Genomic DNA, 22,336 nt, shown 5'->3' with positions numbered 1-22,336 from the left:
ACTACCTACCACTTGTAGAACCATCAGACCTTGTGAGAACCCACTCAGTATCATGAGAACAGCATGGGGGAAACTGCCCCCATGATCCAATCACCTCCACTTGTTCTCTCCCTTGACACGTGGGGATCATGGTGATTGTGGGGATTATAATTCAGGATGAGATTTGGGTGGGGATACAAAGCCAAACCATATTATAATCTAAGAAAAAGAAGTTTCAAATAGAAAAAGAAGTGAAGGCATTACCATGGATACCTCAGAAATGAAAGGATCATAAGGGACTATTATGAACGATTATATGCCAGAAAATTGGACTACCTAGAGGAAATAGATAAATTTGTGGAAAAATACAACCTGCCAAGTTTGAGTCAGGAAAAAATAGAAAGACTGAACTGACCAAAACCAAATTGGGACATAGAAGAAGTAATCAAATCCTTTCAACAAAAGAAAGCACAGGGCGAGATGGCTTCATGGTTGAATTATACCAAATATTCAGAGAAGAAATAATATCAATACTTCTCCAACTCTTTCAACAAATAAATCTAGAGGGAATAATTACATATGCATTTTTAAAAGCCACCATCACCGTGACACCTAAGCTGAACAAAGATGTCACTAACAATGAAAACTACAGGGCAATTTTTCTGATAAACAAATTATGCAGACATTCTCGTAATGACTTTAGCAAGCCAAGTCCAACAGCACATCAGAAAGATTACATGCAATGACCAAGTAGGAGTCTTCCATGGCATGTGAGGCCAGTTTAACGTTTTCAGATTCACCAATGTGACACATCACATTAACAGACTGATGCAGAAAAATCATTTGACAAAGCCCAGTATCTATGATAAAAAATCTCAGCAGTTCAGGTATAGAAAGCATGTTCACAATAAAGCCATTTGTGAAAAATTCCTAGCTAGCATTATGATCAATATGAAAAAACAAACGCTTTAACGTTGAGATCCTCCACGAGGCAAGGATGGCCAGTCTCATCACTTTTATTCCACATGACACTGGAAGTACTTGCATGAGCAATCAGACAAAAAATAAATAAATAAATAAAAGTTATCTGAATCACAAAGGAAGAAGTAAAGTTATCTGTTTGCAGATGGCATGATTCTCTATGTAAAAACCCCAAAGATTTCACAGAAAAACTGTTAGAACCCATAATTAAATTCAGTAAAGTGTCAGGATATGAAATTAATATGCAAAAATTAATAGCATTGTTATACACAAATAATAACTTAGCTGAAAAATCAAGAAAATCCCATTTATTAATGCAAGCACCAGAAAAAAAATAAAATATTTAGCAATAAGTATAACCAAGGAGATAAAAGACCTATACAATGAAAACTATAAAACATTGATGAAGACAATTCAAAACATTGAAGAAGATAGAAATAAATGGAAAGTCATTTTGGGCTCGTGTCTGGGCTCATGGTTATTAACATTGCTAAGACATCTATGAGCCAAAGTGATATATAGGAGTCCACGTAATCCCTATCAAAATCTCAATGACATTTTTCACAGAAACAGAAAAAAACAATTCAAATGTTCATATGGAATCACAAAAGACCTTGAATGGCCAAACAGTTCTAAGAAAAAGAAGGTTGAAGGCATCACAATTTCTGATTTAAGATTATGTTACTGTAGTAATCAAAACAGTATGATGTTGATATAAAAAGCAGACACATACACCAGTGGAGCGGAATACAGAGCCCGGAAATAAGTCTAAGCAAATGTATTCAACTAATTTTGGACAAGGGCATCAAGAGGATACAATGGAGAATGTATATTCTTTTCAATAAATGTTACTGGGAAAACTGGACTTCCACATGTGATAGAGTGAAATTGGGCCTTTAGCTTAACCATATAGGAAATCTACCAAAAATGGATGAAAGTCTTAACTGTAAGATCAGAAGCCATAAAACTCCTAGAAGAGAACGTAGGAGACGAGCTCCTCGATATTGGCCTTGGCGATAATTTCTTGGCTGTCACACCACAAGCTCAGACTACAAAAGCAAAATGGATAAATTGGACTACATCAAACTGAAAAGTTTCTGCACAGCAGAGAAAACAAGACCAGCAGCAGCAGCCTGTGGATGGGGAAAGTATATTTGCAAAACATGTATCTGATAAGAGGCTAATATTCAAAATTTATGAAGAATTCATTCAAGTTAATCGGAGAAGAACAAGTAACCCAATTAAAAACTGGCAAGGCAGATACAGAAAGACAAGTGCCACATGCTCTCACTTATATGTGGTATCTAAAGCAATTGAACTCATGGAAGCAGAGAGTAGGGTGGTGCTTACAGAGGCTGGGGATTGGAGAATGGGGAGATGATGGTCAGAGGGCACAGACTCTCATTTATGCAGTGGGATTTTTTTTTAAGTTCTCTTGCACAGTGTGGCAAAGATAGCTTTTTAATAGATTATTGTACATTTCAGAATTGCTAAGAATATTATCTTAAATGTTTTCGTTATAAAACCGTGAAGTATTTGAGGTCATAGATATGTTAACCAGCTTGGTTTCATTATCTCATATTGCATTCATAAATCGTAACATTATTTTTGCCCTATAAGTTTATATAATTGTAAATTGTCAATTATCATTTGAAAATATATAGGATGGAATATTACTCAGTCTTGAAGAAGGAGGAGGTCCTGCCCTTTGTCACAACAGGGTTGAACCTGGAGGATGCTATGCCAGGGGAAAGAAGCCAGACATTAAAGGGAAATACCACATAACCTCACTTATGGGTGGAACCTGAGGAAAAGGTCAAACATACAGAGAAGGAGAATCAAACAGTGGCCACCAGAAGTGAGGAGATGGCGGTGGGGAGGAATGAGGAGCTGTAGGTTAGAGGATGCAAAGCAGTGCACAAGTGGATGAGTGAGTCTAGAGGTCTAGTGCCCCACATGAGGACTAAAGGTCACACAATCATACTATGTTGGAGATTCCTGCTACGTTTTAGTTGCTCTTGACACACACACACACACACACACACACACACAACAAACAAAACAAAAATATGGGTAATCAGGTGAAATGATGGATATGTTAATTTGCTTCACTATAGTAACCATTTTGCTATGTATAACATCTTTTTGTATGCCTTAAACATACTATTATTATTAAAAAATAGTAACAAAAATCTACTGGACATCCACAGGACATTCACAATTTGAATCAACAGCAGCATTAACCTTCAAATTATGTTAAATAGAACTTTTTATTTAAAAGTCTTCATTTTAATATGCTAAATATTAAGTTACTAAAGTCTGACTACTCGAGAGATTTCTTGCATAGCATATTTATTTCATAATATTAAAACTTCATTTCTTCATTCATGAACTTTATTATCAAAGTAGAGTTTTTGTCCTTTTTTAAGTCAAGAGTGTGTGATAGGAAGCTGAGCTTTCCTCTCCTCTCTCCCTTCCTCCTGTCCTCCTCTTGCTTCTTCCCTCTCCCTCCCTTCACCTTCAAAGCACCCATGCATTTGCGCATATTTTTATTTGTATCCTTAGGTTTGAAGTTTGCTGCTTTCCTCTAATATCTTGGTGTTAGTCATTCAAAACCCTTAATAACCTACCATACCTCCAAACCAGAATTGTTTTCTAAGGTGAGTTATTGTAAATACAAATCACAGAAGGAAAGACTCATCTGGCATACTTGAGATGGACATGCTACCTTTCTTTTCTTGCAGATTTACAGTAAATAAATGTCAGCTGTTTTAATATTAATGTGTGTTTTGCTTAATCTCAATGGAGAAACTTTTTCTCTTGTGGCAAAAAGTAACACATTAGATCAGATAGTAAATTTCGGAACAGGATATGATGATAGAATAAATGACAGAAGTAGACAGTAGGGTGTGGTGTACAGGGATAGGGTGAAGCTGTGTTTTTTTTTTTACTTAACACATAATTGTGCGTATTTATGGGGTACATGATGATGCTTCAATGCATACAATATATAGTGCTCAGATCAGGGTAATTATATTCATCATCTCCAACATTTATTATTTCTTTGTGTTAGGAACATTCAATATACTCTCTTCTAGCTATTTGAAAATATGCAATATATTATTGCTAACTATCATCGTTCTACAGTGCTATAGAACACTAGAAGTATTCCTCCTATGTAGCTGTAATTTTGTATCCTTAAAAAAGTCTCTCCACATCTCTTTTACCCTTTCCCCTTCCCAGCCTCTAGTAACCACTATTCTACTCCTTAGTTCCATGAGATCAGCTTCCACATGAGTGAGAACATGCAGTGTTTAACTTCCTGGGCCTGGCTGACTTCACTTAAAGTAATGTCCTACAGGTTCACCACTCTGCCACAAATGGGAGTGTTTCATTCTGTGTGTGGCTGAATAGTGCTCCACTGTGTGTATAAACCACATTGTCTTTATTCATTCACCTGTTGTGGGACACTTAGCTTTGTTCCGTATCTTGGCTATTGCAAATATTGCTACAATTAACATGGGGTGCAGATATATCTTTGACATAACTGATTTTCTCTCCTTTGGAGAAATGCTAGTGGCGGGTTTGCCAGAATCATATGGTAGTTCTATTTTTAGTTTTTTGAGAAAACTCCATACTGTTTTCCATGGTGGCTGTACCAGGTTACATTACCACCAACAGTGTGAGTTTCCTTTCCTCTCCACCTTCACCAACATTTGTCATTTTTGGTCTATTTGGCAATAACCATTCTCACTGGGATAAGATAACATCTTGTTGTGGGTTTTATTTGCATTGCCTCATGATTAGTGATTTTAAGCATTTTTTCATATCTTTAGTCGTTTGTCTTCTTTTGAGAAATGTCTGTTCAGATCATATGCCTATTTTTCAGTAGGATTTTTTTTTTTTTTTTTTTTTTTTTTTTGCTGTTGAGAGATTTGAGTTCCTTGTATATACTGATATTAATCCTTTGTCAAATGAATACTTTGAAAATATTTTCTCCCATTCTGTGGCTTGTCTCTTCACTCTGTTGTTTCCTTTGCTGTGCAGAACCTTTTTAGTTTGATATATCCCATTTGTTTATTTTTGCTTTTGTTATCTGTGTTTTTGAGGTCTTATTTTTACAATTTTTTCTCAGACCAGTGTCCAGAACCATTGCCTCTATTTTTATCATCTAGTAGTTTTATAGTTTTGGGTCTTACATTTAGATCTTTGATCCATTTTGAGTTGAATTTTTATACAAAGTGAGAGATGGGTCCAGTTTCCTTCTGCAAGTGAATAGCCAGTTCTCCCAGCACCATTTATTGAAGAGAAAATGTTCTCAATGTATGTTCTTGGTGCCCTTTGTAAAAAAAAAAAAAAAAAAGTATGTTGTCTATAGATACATGGATTAATTTCTGGGATACTTATCTTGTTTGATTAGTCTATCTATTTTTTGCCTGTACCATGTCATTTTGGTTACTATAACTTTGTAATATAATTTTAAATCAGGAAGTGTAATACCTTCAAGTTTATTCTTGTTTCTCAGGATTGCTTTGGCTACTTGGGGCCTCATGTGGTTCTGTGCGGGCCTCATGTGGTTCTGTGCAAATTTTAGGATTTTCTTTTTTATTTCTGTGAAGAATGTCATTGGTATTTTGATAGGGTTTGCATTTAATTTTTAAATCACTTTGGGGAGTATGGTCATATGAACAGTTTTGATTTTTCCAGTCCATGAACATGTTATGTCATTCCATTGTGTCATCGTCAATTTTTTCTACCAATTTTTTATGGTTTTCCGTGTAGGGATCTTTCATATCCTTGGTTAAATTTATTCTAAGGTGTCTATGTGTGTGTGTATGTGTGTGGCTGTTGTAAATGGAATTGGTTTACTGATTTTTTTCAGCAAGTTCATTGTTCGTATTTAGAAACACTATTGATTTCTGTATGTTGATTTTGTATTCGGTAACTTTACTGAATTCATTTATCAGTTCTAAGAGTTTTTTGGTAAAGCCTTTAGGTTTTTCTATGCAAGATCATGTCATCTGCAAAAAGGGACAATTTGACTTCCTCTTTTTCAATTTGGATGTCCCTTATTTCTCTTGCCTGAGTGCTCTAGCTAGGACTTCCAGGACCATGTTGATTAAGAGTGGTGAGAGTGGGTATCCTTGTTTTGTTCCGGTTTTCAGCTTTTCCATTCAGCATAGTGTTAGCTGCAGGTTTGTTATATGTGGCCTTTATTGTTTTGAAGTACTTTTCTTCTATACCTATTCACTGAGAGTTTTTGTCGTGAAGAAGTGTTAAATTTTATTAAATGCTTTTTTTCTGAATCTATTTAGATGATCATATGGTTTTTAATTTGCCATTCTGTAAGGAATGTAATTTATTTATTTTTGCATACTGTGAATAATGGAATCGTGATTATATCTAGAGTCTACTCATTTCACCGTTTGGGGCTGTATAAAAAAATTGCTTTTTTAAAATGAGCAAAATAATTGTATACATTTTTATTATGCATATGAATACATACAATAATCTGAAAAATGGATTCCATGGATTTGAATTTATTTTTGTGTTGTTATGGAAGTTTTCGTCTTTCAACAGGCTTTGTAACATAATGAATATCTGCTTTAGAGATTTATTCATAACCGTTTCATTTTTTCTCTTTCATTTAAGTGATGCCTCCATCAACACAAAATGTACAGTACAGAAATAGTGTTTGATAAATGAATACAAGCTCTGGTCTCCCTGCTTCTCTCAGACCCTCACAGTGTAATCTGAGTTTCCCGTGCCAACTTTCAATATTGTTTATATATTGCCATGATATGGTGGAGGGTGAAAACTGTGTTAGAAACTAGGACTTCTGCTTGGGGTTTTACTTCTGCACTGGACTAATAGACATTGGAAATCTTCTTGTCCAAGGCTGATAGCCATCAGCCAGGATGAGAGTGCACAGGAAATGCTCAGTTTGTCTTTTCACAGCCACTTAATGTGACTTTCTGATATTCCAGTTGACTTTTTTAAAAAATGAAATCTGCATTTTCGACTTGGAAACTGTTGGAAAACGATTCGGTTTATGATTTTAGGAAACGATTACTCATCTACTTCCAGTGCTGAAGGGGAGATCCATACACCTAGGAGAAGTGTCTAGCCTTTCCATCGTCAGAGCAAATGCTATACAGCAGGGAATCGGCCTTGAATAAACGACATACACCTAGGAGAAGTGTCTAGCCTTTCCATCGTCAGAGCAAATGCTATACAGCAGGGAATCGGCCTTGAATAAACGACATACACCTAAGAGAAGTGTCTAGCCTTTCCATCGTCAGAGCAAATGCTATACAGCAGGGAATTGGCCTTGAATAAACGACATACACCTAGGAGAAGTGTCTAGCCTTTCCATCTTCAGAGCAAATGCTATACAGCAGGGAATCGGCCTTGAATAAACGACATACACCTAGGAGAAGTGTCTAGCCTTTCCATCGTCAGAGCAAATGCTATACAGCAGGGAATCGGCCTTGAATAAACGACATACACCTAGGAGAAGTGTCTAGCCTTTCCATCTTCAGAGCAAATGCTATACAGCAGGGAATCGGCCTTGAATAAACGACATATACCTTTTATGCAGGACATTTTCAGAAAGTACCAAAAGTGAGATGAGACAGTTGATTCTTGAGATAAGCTAAAGGATTTGCTATTTGTTCATTCATTTTTCTAAATCTTCTAACGAATGATTTCCCAAGAAAACTCTGCGTGGTTCTCACTACTTAGTTCCTCTGCAGAGCATCCTTCTTTTATTATTATTATTATTATTATTATTATACTTTAAGTTCTAGGGTACATGTGTATAACGTGCAGGTTTGTTACATATGTATACTTATGCCGTGTTGGTGTGCTGCACCCATCAACTCGTCATTTACATCAGGTATAACTCCCAATGCCATCCCTCCCCCCTCCCCGCTCCCCATAATAGGCCCCCGTGTGTGATGTTCCCCTTCCCGAGTCCAAGTGATCTCATTGTTCAGTTCCCACCTATGAGTGAAAACATGCGGTGTTTGGTTTTCTGTTCTTGTGATAGTTTGCTGAGAATGATGGTTTCCAGCTGCATCCATGTCCCTACAAAGGACACAAACTCATCCTTTTTTATGACTGCATAGTATTCCATGGTGTATATGTGCCACATTTTCTTAATCCAGTCTGTCACTGATGGACATTTGGGTTGATTCCAAGTCTTTGCTATTGTGAATAGTGCCACAATGAACATACGTGTGCATGTGTCCTTATAGCAGCATGATTTATAATCCTTTGGGTATATACCCAGTAATGGGATGGCTGGGTCATATGGTGCTTCTTGTTCTAGATCCTTGAGGAATCGCCATACTGTTTTCCACAATGGTTGAACTAGTTTACAGTCCCACCAACAGTGTAAAAGTGTTCCTGTTTCTCCACATCCTTTCCAGCACTTGTTGTTTCCTGACTTTTTAATGATCGCCATTCTAACTGGTGTGAGATGGTATCTCATTGTGGTTTTGATCTGCATTTCTCTGATGGCCAGTGATGACGAGCATTTTTTCATGTGTCTGTTGGCTGTATGCATGTCTTCTTTTGAGAAATGTCTGTTCATATCCTTTGCCCACTTTTTGATGGGGTTGTTTGTTTTTTCTTGTAAATTTGTTTGAGTTCTTTGTAGGTTCTCAGAGCATCCTTCTCTACGCTGATTTTGAAAGTCATTGGCCTTTACCAGAAGCCTTTATGATAAATGACAAGATGAAGTTTGTATCTGCATGTCCTGCAAACGTGCTTTTGAACTCAGTGTCCATTATGGTACCTTGTTTCTTTTGTATAAAGGTCTACATCATGATTTGAGAATTCCTTCCCACGGAAATGTGTCTCTTCTGGTAAATAGACACAAATATACAATTTTGGATAAATTTGGCGTTGGAAATTAATAATTTCATCATGGTCATCTGTCATCTGAGGCAAACCATAGCGCCAAACCGTAAAGCCAAATATGAAGGTCAAGTTTGTGACTGCCTTAATTTAACTTTGTATGTAATATTTGTCATTCTAAGTAGTCCTTAATGTTCCATGTGTTAAATTTAGCAATTATAATATGCATATAACTTATGACATTTCACCTTTAATTCTTTTGAGGTGAAACTGGAAACCTCAACCACTTCTGGTTGTCCTGGTGTTGAGTAGGGCTTGGAGGATTTCTGATGAGCTGTGCAGTAGACTCTGCAGTCAATAATACATCATTGCCAAGTTAATGTGACCTCTCATTATCATCAAGAGAATGCCTTTAAATACCTCTTTAATATTTTATAACGTTATCTTCATGTAATTTAATATATAAAATATTTGAAGGTGGTGTTCACAAGGTTGTAATAAAAATTCTTGCAGGCCATACATCCACTTAACATTTGTAGGGAGCAAGTCTACTTCTTATTGATTGTAGAGTTCCTGATAATAAGAGTTACAGGCAAAAGAACTCATTCATCTTAAATTCTTGGCCAAAAAACTTAAAAGCCATATGTGCCTATCTTATTTTTCGTGCTTATTTCACAGAATATGAGCAATGAAAGTACTTCTGAGTCTGTGAATCTCCGGCTTCCTTGACTGCTTCCCCTGAGTAAATAGGCTGTCACTTATCATGGACATGGACATCCCAAATTCATGGATGACATTCTTTGGAGCCATTTGGTGAAGTGACAACATAATTTTTTGCATAATTTTTTCTAGCAAACTCTGAGAATAAACTCAGAGTTTAAAAATAGCAATATGGTTTTCTCAGTTGAATAAAACTAACTCTTATATATGATAAAGAAGATAAATTTTCATTTTTCCTTTCAGATTAATAATATTTTACATGATAAAATCTTTTTTTGCATTACAATTTTTCCAGCTAGAAAAGTTCAAAAAGAACTGTAACACTGCTGAAATTATTTTAAGAAATGACAAAGTTTTCTTTTTGATACATCATCACAGTTAGGCTGGTGAAAACTCCATCTAGATGGCTTGTCCATCCTTTCAACATTTGTTGCCCCTCCCCAAAAACTCCTGGAAACAATTTAAAAGAATGTTCCAGGCCCATATTTTTGGAGTAACCTGAGAAAGTCTTGTGCCCAAGTCATAAAGCATGTGTTTCTTGACAAGAAGCTTGATTCATTTGCTGGAGTACAGTGTTGGAGATTAAAATCTCTGTGTGGAGAAGCATTTTTCATAGCCCTTCATGAGTCGATCATCACTGGGTACTCTGCAGAGGTGAAGAAAGTCTATGGAAAACTTAGGCGTTTACATTGACACTGCCAATTTAGAATTTCATTTGCCACAGATAGCTAAATCCTGCAGCCTGTCATCAATACTATAGTAGTTTTTCTATAGTTTTGACTAAATGGTAATAAAAACAAATTTAATGACCTTTGTTTTTATCAGGTAACACAATGTAAAGTCAAACAATGATTATAGGATTTATACAGTCAACAGGAGCCCCAGACAAGACACAGCCTCGGGCCAAACCGTAATGTGCTTTGCTACTGAGATGCAGTCAGCTCTCTGTGGGATTGATGCAGGTTTCCAATTGTAAGACATTCTGGTCTGTTAAGATTATATAAGCGCTGTCTGATTTATTCCTGAGTTAATTTGCTGACGTTAGTTTTAATCAGAAGATGTGTTTTGACTGGCAGTTCTTGGTGTCTATGTTCGGCTGGCATTTCTTTCTTGGTAGAAACATTTAGGTGCCGGAGCGCTGCTCTTGGTAGAGACGTTTAGGTGCCGGAGCGCTGCTCTTGGTAAAAGCGTTTAGGTGCTGGAGCGCTGCTCTTGCTTATCAGGATGTAAAAAGGCCATTTAAGTTCCAGAGTCACACTCGGGATGGATTCAGCTACACCCTGGCCTGCGGTGCGCAAGCTTCGAGTTGTTTTGGCGAATCCATTTGACTTACATCTCTCAGATTATGTATTTTAGTGATACCGTTGGAGTCCACAGATCGTTAAAGTGAGCTCTTTTTGAAAATGAGCACAAACGTGGGACACACTATTCATTTCCCTCAGTTTAAAGTTCCAGAGAAAATGCAGAAACTCTCCTGTTCTTCTAGTTCACACCTTTATGAGGGGCCCGTTTAACCCACTGGCAGATCCTTTTCCTTTTGAGCTCTTCACCTAATGGGAAAATGTTTACATTTACTTTCACCCATGTCCTAGGCTAACAGCTTTTCTCTAAACTATCAAATACACATTCTCGTATAGATTTTAATATAGTCTCTGCTACATTGTTTTACAAAACAGTAAGTTGAACTGTAAACTTAAAGTTTCAGAAATCTTTTGTTTTAAAAATAAAATAAAATTAGAGCTTATTTAATCAGATAATCTCTCTCTCTATATATATATATAAAACCTGTATATGTATGTATGTGTGTGTGTGTATATATAGATAAATATACACAACATACATACATACACAAGTTGATAGGTTTGACAGCATGCATTTAATCTGTAACACCAAGTACACAAATACAGTCAGAGCCACGGGGAAGTTGAGTAAAAGCAGCACTCCTTTCCGGATGCCTGGAATTGAGTTTGCGGAAGGCATGATTTCAGATCACCCAGCTGCTGTTGTTTCGACACCATGCAAACTACCTGAAAAGAAAAAATTCTCTCTTGATGTAGGCAATTTTTCCCTTAAGTTTTGTCCCGTTATCTTTTGATCATGTGTCAAAAGATCATGTGTCATCGTGGTGGTAAGCAAACCTCGATTCTGTTTCTAGGTTGCCTGTTCCGGAGGCAGTGAGGCAGTGAGTGGGGACCGAGGGAGTGACTGAGCAGAGTTGTGGGGTCGGCTGCGGGTCTGCACTGTTAGGCGGGTTAGCCATCCTCCACTGTGGAAGCTGAGTGTAAGCTGTGGAAGAAGCTGAGACGTGTGTTGGCTGAGTGTACATGATACCATCCTCTAAACCACACTAGAGCAAATGCCCACTCACCTTCCCTCCAGTTTCAGAGCTAAATACCGCCCAGAGCCCCATGCCCCGTGCCTGCCCCTTCTCTCCTGAGTTCAGTGAGAACCATGCTTTTGCTTTTCTCTACAGTTCAGCCACATATGTGTCCCCAAACATCACATTGTTTAGTTTTGCTTGGTTTTGAACTTCACAGTAAAATCATACCATATGTCTTCTTTGCCTTACATTCTCTGCTCAGTGTCTAGTCAGACATGCACAGGTGTTGACATGGCACGTGGTCTGAATTTTGACCCTAAGGTCCAGAATTTTCACCTGTGGGGTGATGATTATGCCTTACACATGGGGTTGTGATGTGGTTTAAATAAGTCCATAAGGACTATGAAGGTTGTCTGACCTGTAAGAAATGCTCAGTAATTTTAGTCATTATTAATTCAAATAAATAATAAAATCTAACTCAATATTAAGACTTGGTAACAAATATTATCATTATATAACACTATCCACATGCATATGTGAATAAATATTTAACAAATGTCTTAACTTTACAAATTCTAATTAATTTTCAAGAAAACACAATTATGTTCATGATAACACAGTTGTGTTCCAAACCTTGATTACATTACCTTTACATGACCTCAGATAACCCTATAATTACTTTATCTTGAAAAAGCAAATATAATGAAACAAAATATCACCTCATTATAACATTTTGTAGGAGTTTGAATATTTATATGGATTAAAATGCATTATGCTATATTTCATTTAGCATATGAATTTTATAAGTGTCTGTATTAGACACTCATAAAACATGAGGCAGTGGCTGTATTACCATAGGGATTAACTAGAATCACTTTTCAGCTAAAATCAACAAACCTTGCCTAATCTGACCAAATTCATTTTATTTAGGGGCGTTAAATTTTTGAATTAAAATCGAACTTTCATGATTTTATTTTATCACCCATTTTACCACTTTTTAATTTTTTTAAGGCTAAAAGTGTCCATCAGGTGAAAAACATTTCACAGATTTAGCTGGAAAGTATTTGTAATTACCTTTCATTTAATAACTGGGAATGACTCTCCTTCCTCCTCCCTTTCACTGAACCAAAATTGCTTAAGAAGGTTGGTTTTAAGCCAACATTTCACAGGGTTCACGCTTTTGTAATGTTGTTTGTAAACTTTAGCTGTTAATAGCTACACGGAGCTCCATGATGTGCTCTTTCTCTGCTCTCTTTGTTTCTTAAGCTACATTTAGGACCGAAGCACAATGATGACTTAAAATTCCGTGAAAGTTTTGATAACGCTTGAACTAAGTTAGCTTAAAGCCATTTCAAGTCAGTATATTTAAGAACCTTGAGCATTCTGGAAATAATGAAATTATGGTTTACTATAAATTCAGTTATCAGTAGTTTTAATGACCCAGGTTATTGCCACAAACAGAGGAAAGAGGAAACAAAATCTAGGAAACCAATGAACAAAGAAACAGCGATTTCACACAGTGTTTTTCTACCTGAAGGACTCTGGTGGGGCGTGAGGAGAGGCTGGACTTCCCTTTGGCCGTCAAATGCTTAACCCAAGTGTTGGCTCCAGAACTGAGGGAACCTAATTGTTACCCACAGCAAGGGGAGGGAGAAAGTGGAGGCAAGACAATGAAGAATAAACCAACAAGCATGTCTCACCACATTAAAATTATTGTTTTCCTGCTGTTTAAACTCCTAAGTTTTAGTTAAGGAAGGATTTCCGTATCTCCTTTAAGGATTTTAATTTGATCCTTTAATTTTCAGCAAAAACTGCAGAAAGTGTATGCCAATGTTTGCTATTTACCTAGACTGCTGCTGGCATTTTAATTTCATTACTTGAGAATTTATAACATTATATGTTTGCACACACAAAAATTATGTGCCAGTTCCTTAGGGCCTCACTGTCTCCACTGCCTCAGTGCCCACAGGCCTCCAAACTTGCGGGACCTGCAGAGCCTGGAGCTCTCCCAGTCAGAGGCAAGTAAGAAGCAGCAAGCTCTGGGATCCCTGCTTCTCCCAGATGGAGGTCCCTGGGTGGCTTCAGAGCTCAAATCAAAACGGAAGACGTATTGACTCAGGTGTCCAGGATGCTCTTCGGGGTCTGTGAAATGTTTTAATGAGGCGGACTTCCCTCCAAGTAAGCACTGCTATGCTCCCCGTGGGCGTGGTGGGTGAGGAGTCCTGGCACGCAGACAGACGCTGGGCTGCAATTCATCGTCATCTCATTAAACCCCAGGTCCTGCAGAAAAGCCCGAGTCCAGGGAGGCTGCTGACCCACGGGCTCAGCACTGTCCCATGTGAGTTTTTCTGCCGTCTGGAGGCGGCTTCTGACCAATTCTAGAGCAAAATAGACCTCACTGCATTCGTTCCAGACAGGAAATGGCAGTTCCATTCTGAAAACTCTAGATACCACTATTTTCAGGGAATTTGGTTATGCATTTTGGTGCCTGGATCTGGACAGTCATTTTTGTCTGCTGTTCTGTGGGATCTCAGACGCACATGTGGCTTGTTGACAAAACAAAATGCTGCTTTCTGCTTTAGGTTAGAAGAGTCAGATGCGTCTTCACTGACCTTCATCAAACAAAGAGATTAAGTCATTTACTGTGAGGGATTACCATGCATATCATTTTAAAAACACATTACCTCGGCCGGACGCGGTGGCTCACACCTGTAATCCCAGCACTCTGGGAGGCCGAGGTGGGCAGATCACCTGAGGTTAGGAATTCAAGACCAGCCTGGCCAACATGGCAAAACCCTGTCTCTACTAAAAATACAAAAAAATTAGCAGGGTGTGGTGGTGCACATCTGTAATCCCAGCTACTCGGGAGGCTGAGGCAAAAGAATCACTCGAACCCAGGAGGCAGAGGTCGCAGTGAGCCAGGATCGCGCCATTGCACTCCAGACTGGGCGACAAGAGCGAGACTCCATCTCAAAACAAAACAAAAAAACACGTTATCTCCTGCACTGGACTTGTTCAATGACGACACTTTCCATAAGTAGCTAAAGTTTGTTTTGAAAAATCAATGCATCTAAATGCACAGAGATTTTTATTTTCTGTAGGTCCATTCAGACCATGGGGTAAAATACTCTGATAAGAACAACCTTATCTCTATCCTGTTAGACAAGCTGAAGCTAAGTTTCTGATGCGCCAGGCAGATGTTTAATAAAGTTGGTGCTTCTTAAACTAAACATTGAGAATTATGATGATTAATTGATTTGGACCTTGTTTTTTATCATATGCAATTTTCTGCACTTTTATAGCATCCATATTATATGATCTATATAATCACTACCACATGTGTAATTTCACATGGAATCCACATATTCTGTGTGTACTTTTTTATGTTAATCTTTGATTCCCTTAAATTTTAGGGTTGTAATGCTTCTGAGGCCCCAGCCCAGAGTCCGTTATTTCAGATAATCAATAAATGTTTTCAGGATGCAACCCACCCTGGTGTGGCTAGAGAGGGGAAGAGCAGCGTGCGAAGGCGGAGAGACAGAGACAGAGACACAGAGACAGTGAGAGACAGGGGGCAGTTTGAACACAGGGAGACGGCGCAGGGGAGAAGAGCGGCCACCACTGCATGGTCCACGGCAGCTTTGCCTTGGACAGTTTTGGTGCAAATGAGAACTTTATTTGGATCATTTAGCATCAGTACCATTGCTGTACAGAATCGGTACCATTACGTACAGTGATCTGAAAACTATAGTTTCCACACGATTTGATATTTGCTAAACACTAGAAGTAATATTTAGAATTGACATTTAATCTGTATATAGTTTGTCAAGAGCGTTCCCACTTTCGAAGAACAGGTTACTGCTTGTTTTCCACTATTTAAACAAAGACTTAAAATTGAAACAAACCTATATGAAGGCAAAAACTGGGGCAAAAAGCCTTAGCTTTTGTGCAGATTTGTTCGATCTTATTTAATGGGGCTCTCTCTGCCTCTCTGACGATGGAAAGGTTAAGTGAAAACATGCTGCATAGATTATAGCCAAACTTTCTCATACAAAGTTTTTCAATTTGTTGCGTTTAATAGGTACAGTCATTTTGATTAGAGCCGTCTGTGTATGTTTGTTTGTGGGAATGAGGGAAAATGCTAAGTGACTTTGGGAATTTCTTGTTTGTTGCACATTTAATGAAAAATGTGCATCAGACTTTCCATATCCTGTAATGAAACCCTTTATTAGGAGGAAGTGACATTTGTTTTCCACATTAAACAAGTCTTCTGTGACTGGAAAGCAACTCTCTTAATGCACGTGAATCAATCTAGCTTTCCTTATGAAGCGGCCGCCTGTTGCTATGTGTTGACATTTCCCACACCCCTATGGAAACATGCACACACACATCCATGTGTACACACAGGCACACACATAACAGATTCACAGACTCAGACTCACAAGTACCCATGCATGCCACCCACACCCACGCATGCACACCCATCTGCACCTGCACACACAAACACACATCTACTCACGTGGACACGGGTGCGCGCACACACACACACACACACACGTGGCCACTTCAGCTGCTGCAAGCATTGTGCTTAAATGACTGTCATAACAAAGCATAATGTCGCTGAGATTTCTCTTAACACTGTTGCCACTTTTGCCACCCTGCAGCGGACCAGACAGGGATGTTGTTCGTAGGCGATGCTGTTCTCCAGGTCAGTATTGTACACGTTAATCCTTAACTTGATTGCATTTTTATTTTTAACTTGTATTAATTATTATTCTCAACATTCTTACTTTGTCATCTGTTCAGGTTAATGGCATAAATGTAGAAAATGCAACTCATGAAGAAGTGGTAAGTGAATTACATTTTATATTTGTTCTGTTTATTATTCTTGTATTTGAATTATTTGTCTCTGTAATTTGTGTTTAACTGAGTCTATCCATAGATGCAGTCTTAGAATTGGAAAGGAAGCTTAAAAGGTTTAGTAACTTGTGTTACGAAAGGACCTTAACAAAGTGCCCACTGTCGACCGTTGCATGCTGACTGGGTCACTTCACAAGCGTTCCCGTCAGGGATCCTCACAAATGCTGTAAAGTACACTTGATGAAGCCCATGTTGATCACAAGGGCACTGGAACTCAGGGAGGAGGTGACTCACCCGGGATTCCTGAAGGGTCGTCATCGTGCAGAGCACAGGAGGTGTCAGGGCTTTGCAGGGTCTCCCCGTACCGCCCGGGCACTGGAACCTGCAGGGCCTTCACACCTTTGCTCCCCATTGGCTGGCAGCAGCACGCATGCATTAGAATGTGTGCCGTGGAGGATGTCAGGTGAGACCTCTGAGGATCACATAAGATGGTGGGGGTCAGGACGCATTCAGTGCAGGATGCCTTCCATGGAGATGAGCTTTCTCCAGTGTCACGTCAGTTTAAAAGGCGGATGAAACAGACGTCTGTCCCCGAGGTACTCATTCTGGCTGTTGGGAAGAGAGAAGCCAAGTGCAGCCTCACCATGGGGCTGATGCCAGGAAGCATGTGGTAGGGACACATGGTCAGTCCGGTGCCTGCAGGGTGGGGGCAGAGGTGGAGACGGTATTACAGCTGAGAGATGAGGTGGAGGACAAAGCGGGTGAGATGCCTGGCAGAGCATCCCTCTGCCGATAAGTGAGCTGGGGGACACAGGGTCAAGGAGAGAGGTAGCGAAGCTGAGTCCAGGACACACGTCTGGGGCCCCAGGCAGCCAGCAGAGCCCTCACGGGAGGTTAATTCTGTGAGTTGCAGCAAAAGGCAAGCAGGCTGGTAATTTAACTTGTCCTATGAAGAGTAACAGGCATGCGCTCATTTCTTTTTCAGTGTTTATCTTTTCAATTAGCCAACTTTTAGTTCCAAGGAAGGGCCAACAGCCCTAGTACCCGAAAGTCACCCCATCTGCATAGCAGTAAATTTCCGTGAACCCAAGGCAGGCACATGCAGCCGTCTGTAACTAAACAGGGAATCGCTTCCTACACGCTCACTCCAAATTCATCTGTGTCTTCTTCAAGATGTGTAGTTATCGACCTCTAATATGCGCTGGGCGGAGGAAAGAGTCACAGCAACAAGGATCAGCATATTCTTGGCCTCCAAGACCTGAAAGTCTCGAGTAGATGAAGTGCTGTTACCCTTTTGCTTATTATGGGAAAACACATCACAATTGAAAGAGAGGCAAGACATGCCTTCATGACTTCTATCCTAGCCCAGAGAGAGTAAAATGCTTGTGAGCAACAGTTTTTTTGTTGTGGTTGTTGTTGTTGTTGTTTTGTTTTTGAGACAGAGTCGCACTCTGTTGCCCAGTCTGGAGTGCAGTGGTGAGATCTCAGCTCACTGTGACCTCCACCTCCCGGGTTCAAGCAATTCTCCCTGCCTCAGCCTCCTGAGGAGCTGGGATTATAGACGCTCACCACCATGCCTGGTTAATTTTTGTATTTTTTTTTTTAAGTAGAGATGGGGTTTCACCATGTTGGCCAGGCTGGTCTTGAACTCCTGACCTCAGGTGATCTGCCCATCCTGACCTCTCAAAGTGCTGGGGTTACAGGTGTGAGCCATCACGCTCGGCCACAACAATTTTTTGCACTAATTGCTCACAACTATAATCCAAGCACTTTGGGAGGCCTAGACAGGAGGATCACTTGAGGCCAGAGGTTCAAGTCCAGCCTGGGCAACATAGCAAGACCTGTCTCTACAAAAAATAAAAATAAAATCTAGTCAGGCGTGGTGGTGCATACCTGTAGTCCCAGCTACTCAGGAGGCTGAGGTGGGAGGACCACTTGAACCAAGGAGTTTGAGGCTGCAATGGGCTATTATGGCCCCTACACTGCGGTCTGGGCAATAGAATGAGACTTCATCTCAAAAAAAAATCTAGTAAATTATATGTAAATCTTATAAATGGAGCTATTACAATATTGGACTTATACAAATATACTTTTTGAACCAAACTGATCATATCATATGTCTACATTCTTATGTGATGCAAAACAAATTATTAGAGAAATGCTAATGAGACGTATAATCTCAATTTTTCAGATGCATGAAGTTCATTAAAATGTTAAAATTCTACAAGACTTATAAATCATATGGTTTCACTTCCTCATTTTTCAGAGTAAATTCTGGCTTCGATTAATTGTAAAAAAAAAAAAAATGTCAGTTCTACTCAATGCAAAGAATCCTTTTTAATCTAAAAATTAGATTTACCTCCACAAACTGAATCTTACTCACTCTACTGCTTTGGAAAATTTTACTACTCTAGGTTGTTAAAACATCTTAATACACATAAATGCATATACAGTAACATATAGTTTCGCCTTTTTAATACATTGGTGCATTTTCATCCACATTGGCACGTAATACTGTAGCGGCTACAGCAGAGTAAGCTGCCCGTATGTTCACTGGGCAAATTCTGAGACATGTCTCTCTCAGGAGAAAAGGGAGATCGGCGACGGCTGTCACTCAGTGTGACATCCCTGCGCAGACACAGATTGGGATGTCTGGGGGGCGGGCAGCAGGAGCTGCAGGTTCCTCTGTCCCTCTGCCTGGTCTGTGATGCCACCACTGATCCAGAGTGAGGAGCTCGGGGAGGTGGGCTGCTCTCCAGCGCCCCCACAGGCAGGGCACAGAACAACAGCCTGGCAGGGCCGCAGCAAGGCTGGTGTGTTCCGCCTTTAATCACCCCAGGGCATCTCAGAACAAGGAGCTTTACAGAATGTCATTTTTCTACTGTTCATTGGGAAATTTTAAAAAGACGTCTCAAAGGTGAAAGTAAGATGTTGTAATAGAAAATTACTTCTAGTCTAAGTTACAGTCTTAAGTTCTTAAGTGCTATGAAAACCATTGATAAAAATTGCCCTAATTGAAAAAAAGTCACTAACACCTTTCACAGAGCTTCCTTTTTAAATTTAAATTAGTCCTTTTACATGTTTCAGTCACCTATAGTAGCTTTTACTATGATTAAGAACTCATGGCAGATCCTGCCTGGAGGTGATTTTGAACTTAACTGTTAGAAATAAAGTTGACATCTTATGTTGAGAAAACTGGTGTGGACACTCTGAGTAGAAAGGAACCTTCCAGATCATCTACTTTGAACAGCAGCTCAGGGCGGGAAGTCCCATTCACAGAAATTGGCTCTGACCATTTACTCAGCAGACCATGGGGACTTCATTCCATGTTAGCAGAATAAGGGACTCCTAACACAGAGCTGAAGCTTTCTTTCCTGTTACGCCAGGTTGTCCATTTACCAACATGTGTTATGCTTAATACTGAAACAGGACGTTCCATCCTGTGTAAGCAAGGCCTTTTTCCTCAAGAATGAGTATGTTCTGGCCTCGGTGCCGGAACACAAAGGTATACTATTGCCATTTGGAGGCAGTCTACTTCTGGCGATGTGTGCTGACAGCTAGAAACTGCAGGAGAAATAACCACTGGCCAGTTTCGTAGCTGTTTGCCAGGTATCAGGGATGTTTTTGATTTGCTCTGGGATACAGGGCACATCTGGGACAAGAGCTGGAACTGGAGTTCCATCTGTTGATATTTACAGTAGAGCACTCCCATTGCTAATAATTTATTTGCTTTCTGCCTGAGCCAAGAGGCAATCGAAAGAAATGTAATAAAAATTTCCTCCTCCACATCTTTCAAGTCTTTTCTACAGTGTGGCTTTTGGTTTTCCATTTTCCAAAGGAAAAGCCATTCTAGGATGTCCAGTCACCCAACCATAATGGGCCTGAATGCAGGGGTCCAGACACCAACATGGAGGTTCCACCAGTAGGACACGTATCTGTTCAGCTCTGTACTCAGAGGGGAGATAAAGAGCCCCAAGGTGTGTTTGGGGCCCTGAGACAAGTGTGGGATGAGTCCAAGACAAAGGCAGCTGTCCCCCGACCCACATTATCCACACATTGTGACAGGGGCCGTGGCGGGCACTGGGACTCCAACGACTTGGCATCGGCCCAGAGCCAGGGTCTGGGAGCCCTTTGTCCACCACTCATAGCTGCCAGTCTCTGCAAGTGCTTTACAGAGGCTAAAAGGGAGATCTGCAGTACAACGGCTTGGCAGTCTTTCCTCAAACGGACTTGGACTTCCCTTCATTCAGGGCTGCAGGTTCTGGGAACTGACTCCCTGAAATGGATTGAGAGCTCAGGTCTCTTTACTGTGGTAAGTCCAGTCTCTATCCACTTGGAGATTTTTCACCTACGCAAATCAATTACAACTGCAATGTATTCCCCCTCTATTTCAGTCCTAAGAACTCCGTGATCAGTTAGCCATAGCTAGATAGATCTGCAGGTCACACCATCAGCCCTGCTGCCCATGAAAGGAACCAACCCACCTGGTCTGAAGGTTCAGTGCTGCTGCTGGGCTCTGCCATCCCGTCCAGGGTCCACCATCTCTTTGGATTCCAGGAGCCACCTTCAATGGTGGCATAACCCAGTACCATGCCTGCTCAGCAGGAAAGTGCCTCAGCAGAGTTTCTGGGATGCTGGTGCCTTCCTCACTTAGGAGTTTTTCAGTCTTTTGGCAAAGAAGTGAATGTAGATGCAGCAAGAGAACAGGTATGGGAGTAGGCACCCTACTTCCATAAACCTTTGAATTTCTTCTGGGACCGCACACCAAGGAAGCTATGGCAACTCAACCTCACTTAGTATGGCCACTGTGAGTCAACTAACCAAAGAAACCAATAGAGTCTCTCTGAAGTAATTAAACAAATTCAATCCAGAATCTCTAGTCATTCAATCCAGAATCTCTAGTCATTGCACCCATATCAATACAGTTGGTCTAATCCAACAGAGGATTCTACAGCCTTAAACACATATTTCCACGCACATTTCTGCCATTGTCATGACCATTGCATCATGGGCTAGCTCTTCTGAAATTAGGCTTCATAATAAGATTTGGGGCTAGCTATGAGATTAGAAATATGGGGAGTGACCAGCTGCATATTGAGGAAAATCAGCATTGTCCTGCCAGATTGTTGCCTCAGAAAACATAATTTGAGGATCTTTGGGCAAAAGTGACTGCCAGTAGGGGAGGAAGGTGAAGGAAAGTCAGTAGGATATGAACGTGCAAAAGGGACACAGACATGCTGAGATCTGTTCTCATTCCCACTCTTTACCCATCAATGCCCTAACTGTAGAGAGACTCACTGCCTGATAGAATTAGTCAGCCACCTGCAAATTGGCCTGAGTTTTCAGAAGTCTTAATTCTGTAGTTACAAGAAATAAGGAATAATTTCAGGGGAATCCCAAAGCTCTGTAGCACTGCACTCATGGCTTAAAATGGAAATATGAGTCACTGAGCCTTGTCATTGTCTTTCTCCATGTTCTCCACTGCAGCTTTAAGCAACCGCTGCCCTTACCCAACAACCCAACACCTGAACTCTACCCACTAGGATTTGGTCAGGAAAATGGGAGCAGCTCCAGGAATTCCAGCTGTAACAGTTTGAAGATAGGGAGAAACGG

General features: G+C 40.0%; 1 protein-coding gene across 1 annotated transcript in view; it reads left to right on the top strand.

The window, feature by feature from the left end:
* SNTG2 (syntrophin gamma 2) overlaps positions 1 to 22,336 on the top strand; it is a 374,485-nt gene that overhangs the window by 154,800 nt on the left and 197,349 nt on the right. The window contains exons 5-6 of the mRNA XM_028832026.2: positions 16,528 to 16,571; positions 16,670 to 16,711. Of these exons, the coding sequence (XP_028687859.2) occupies positions 16,528 to 16,571; positions 16,670 to 16,711 (86 nt within the window). The remainder of the gene's footprint in view (positions 1 to 16,527; positions 16,572 to 16,669; positions 16,712 to 22,336) is intronic.

Source organism: Macaca mulatta, chromosome 13 (genome assembly GCF_049350105.2).
Source record: "Macaca mulatta isolate MMU2019108-1 chromosome 13, T2T-MMU8v2.0, whole genome shotgun sequence".
Taxonomy (NCBI): domain Eukaryota; kingdom Metazoa; phylum Chordata; class Mammalia; order Primates; family Cercopithecidae; genus Macaca; species Macaca mulatta.
The sequence above is the reverse complement of the archived record's forward strand: the minus strand, read 5'-3'. Positions and strand labels throughout refer to the sequence as shown.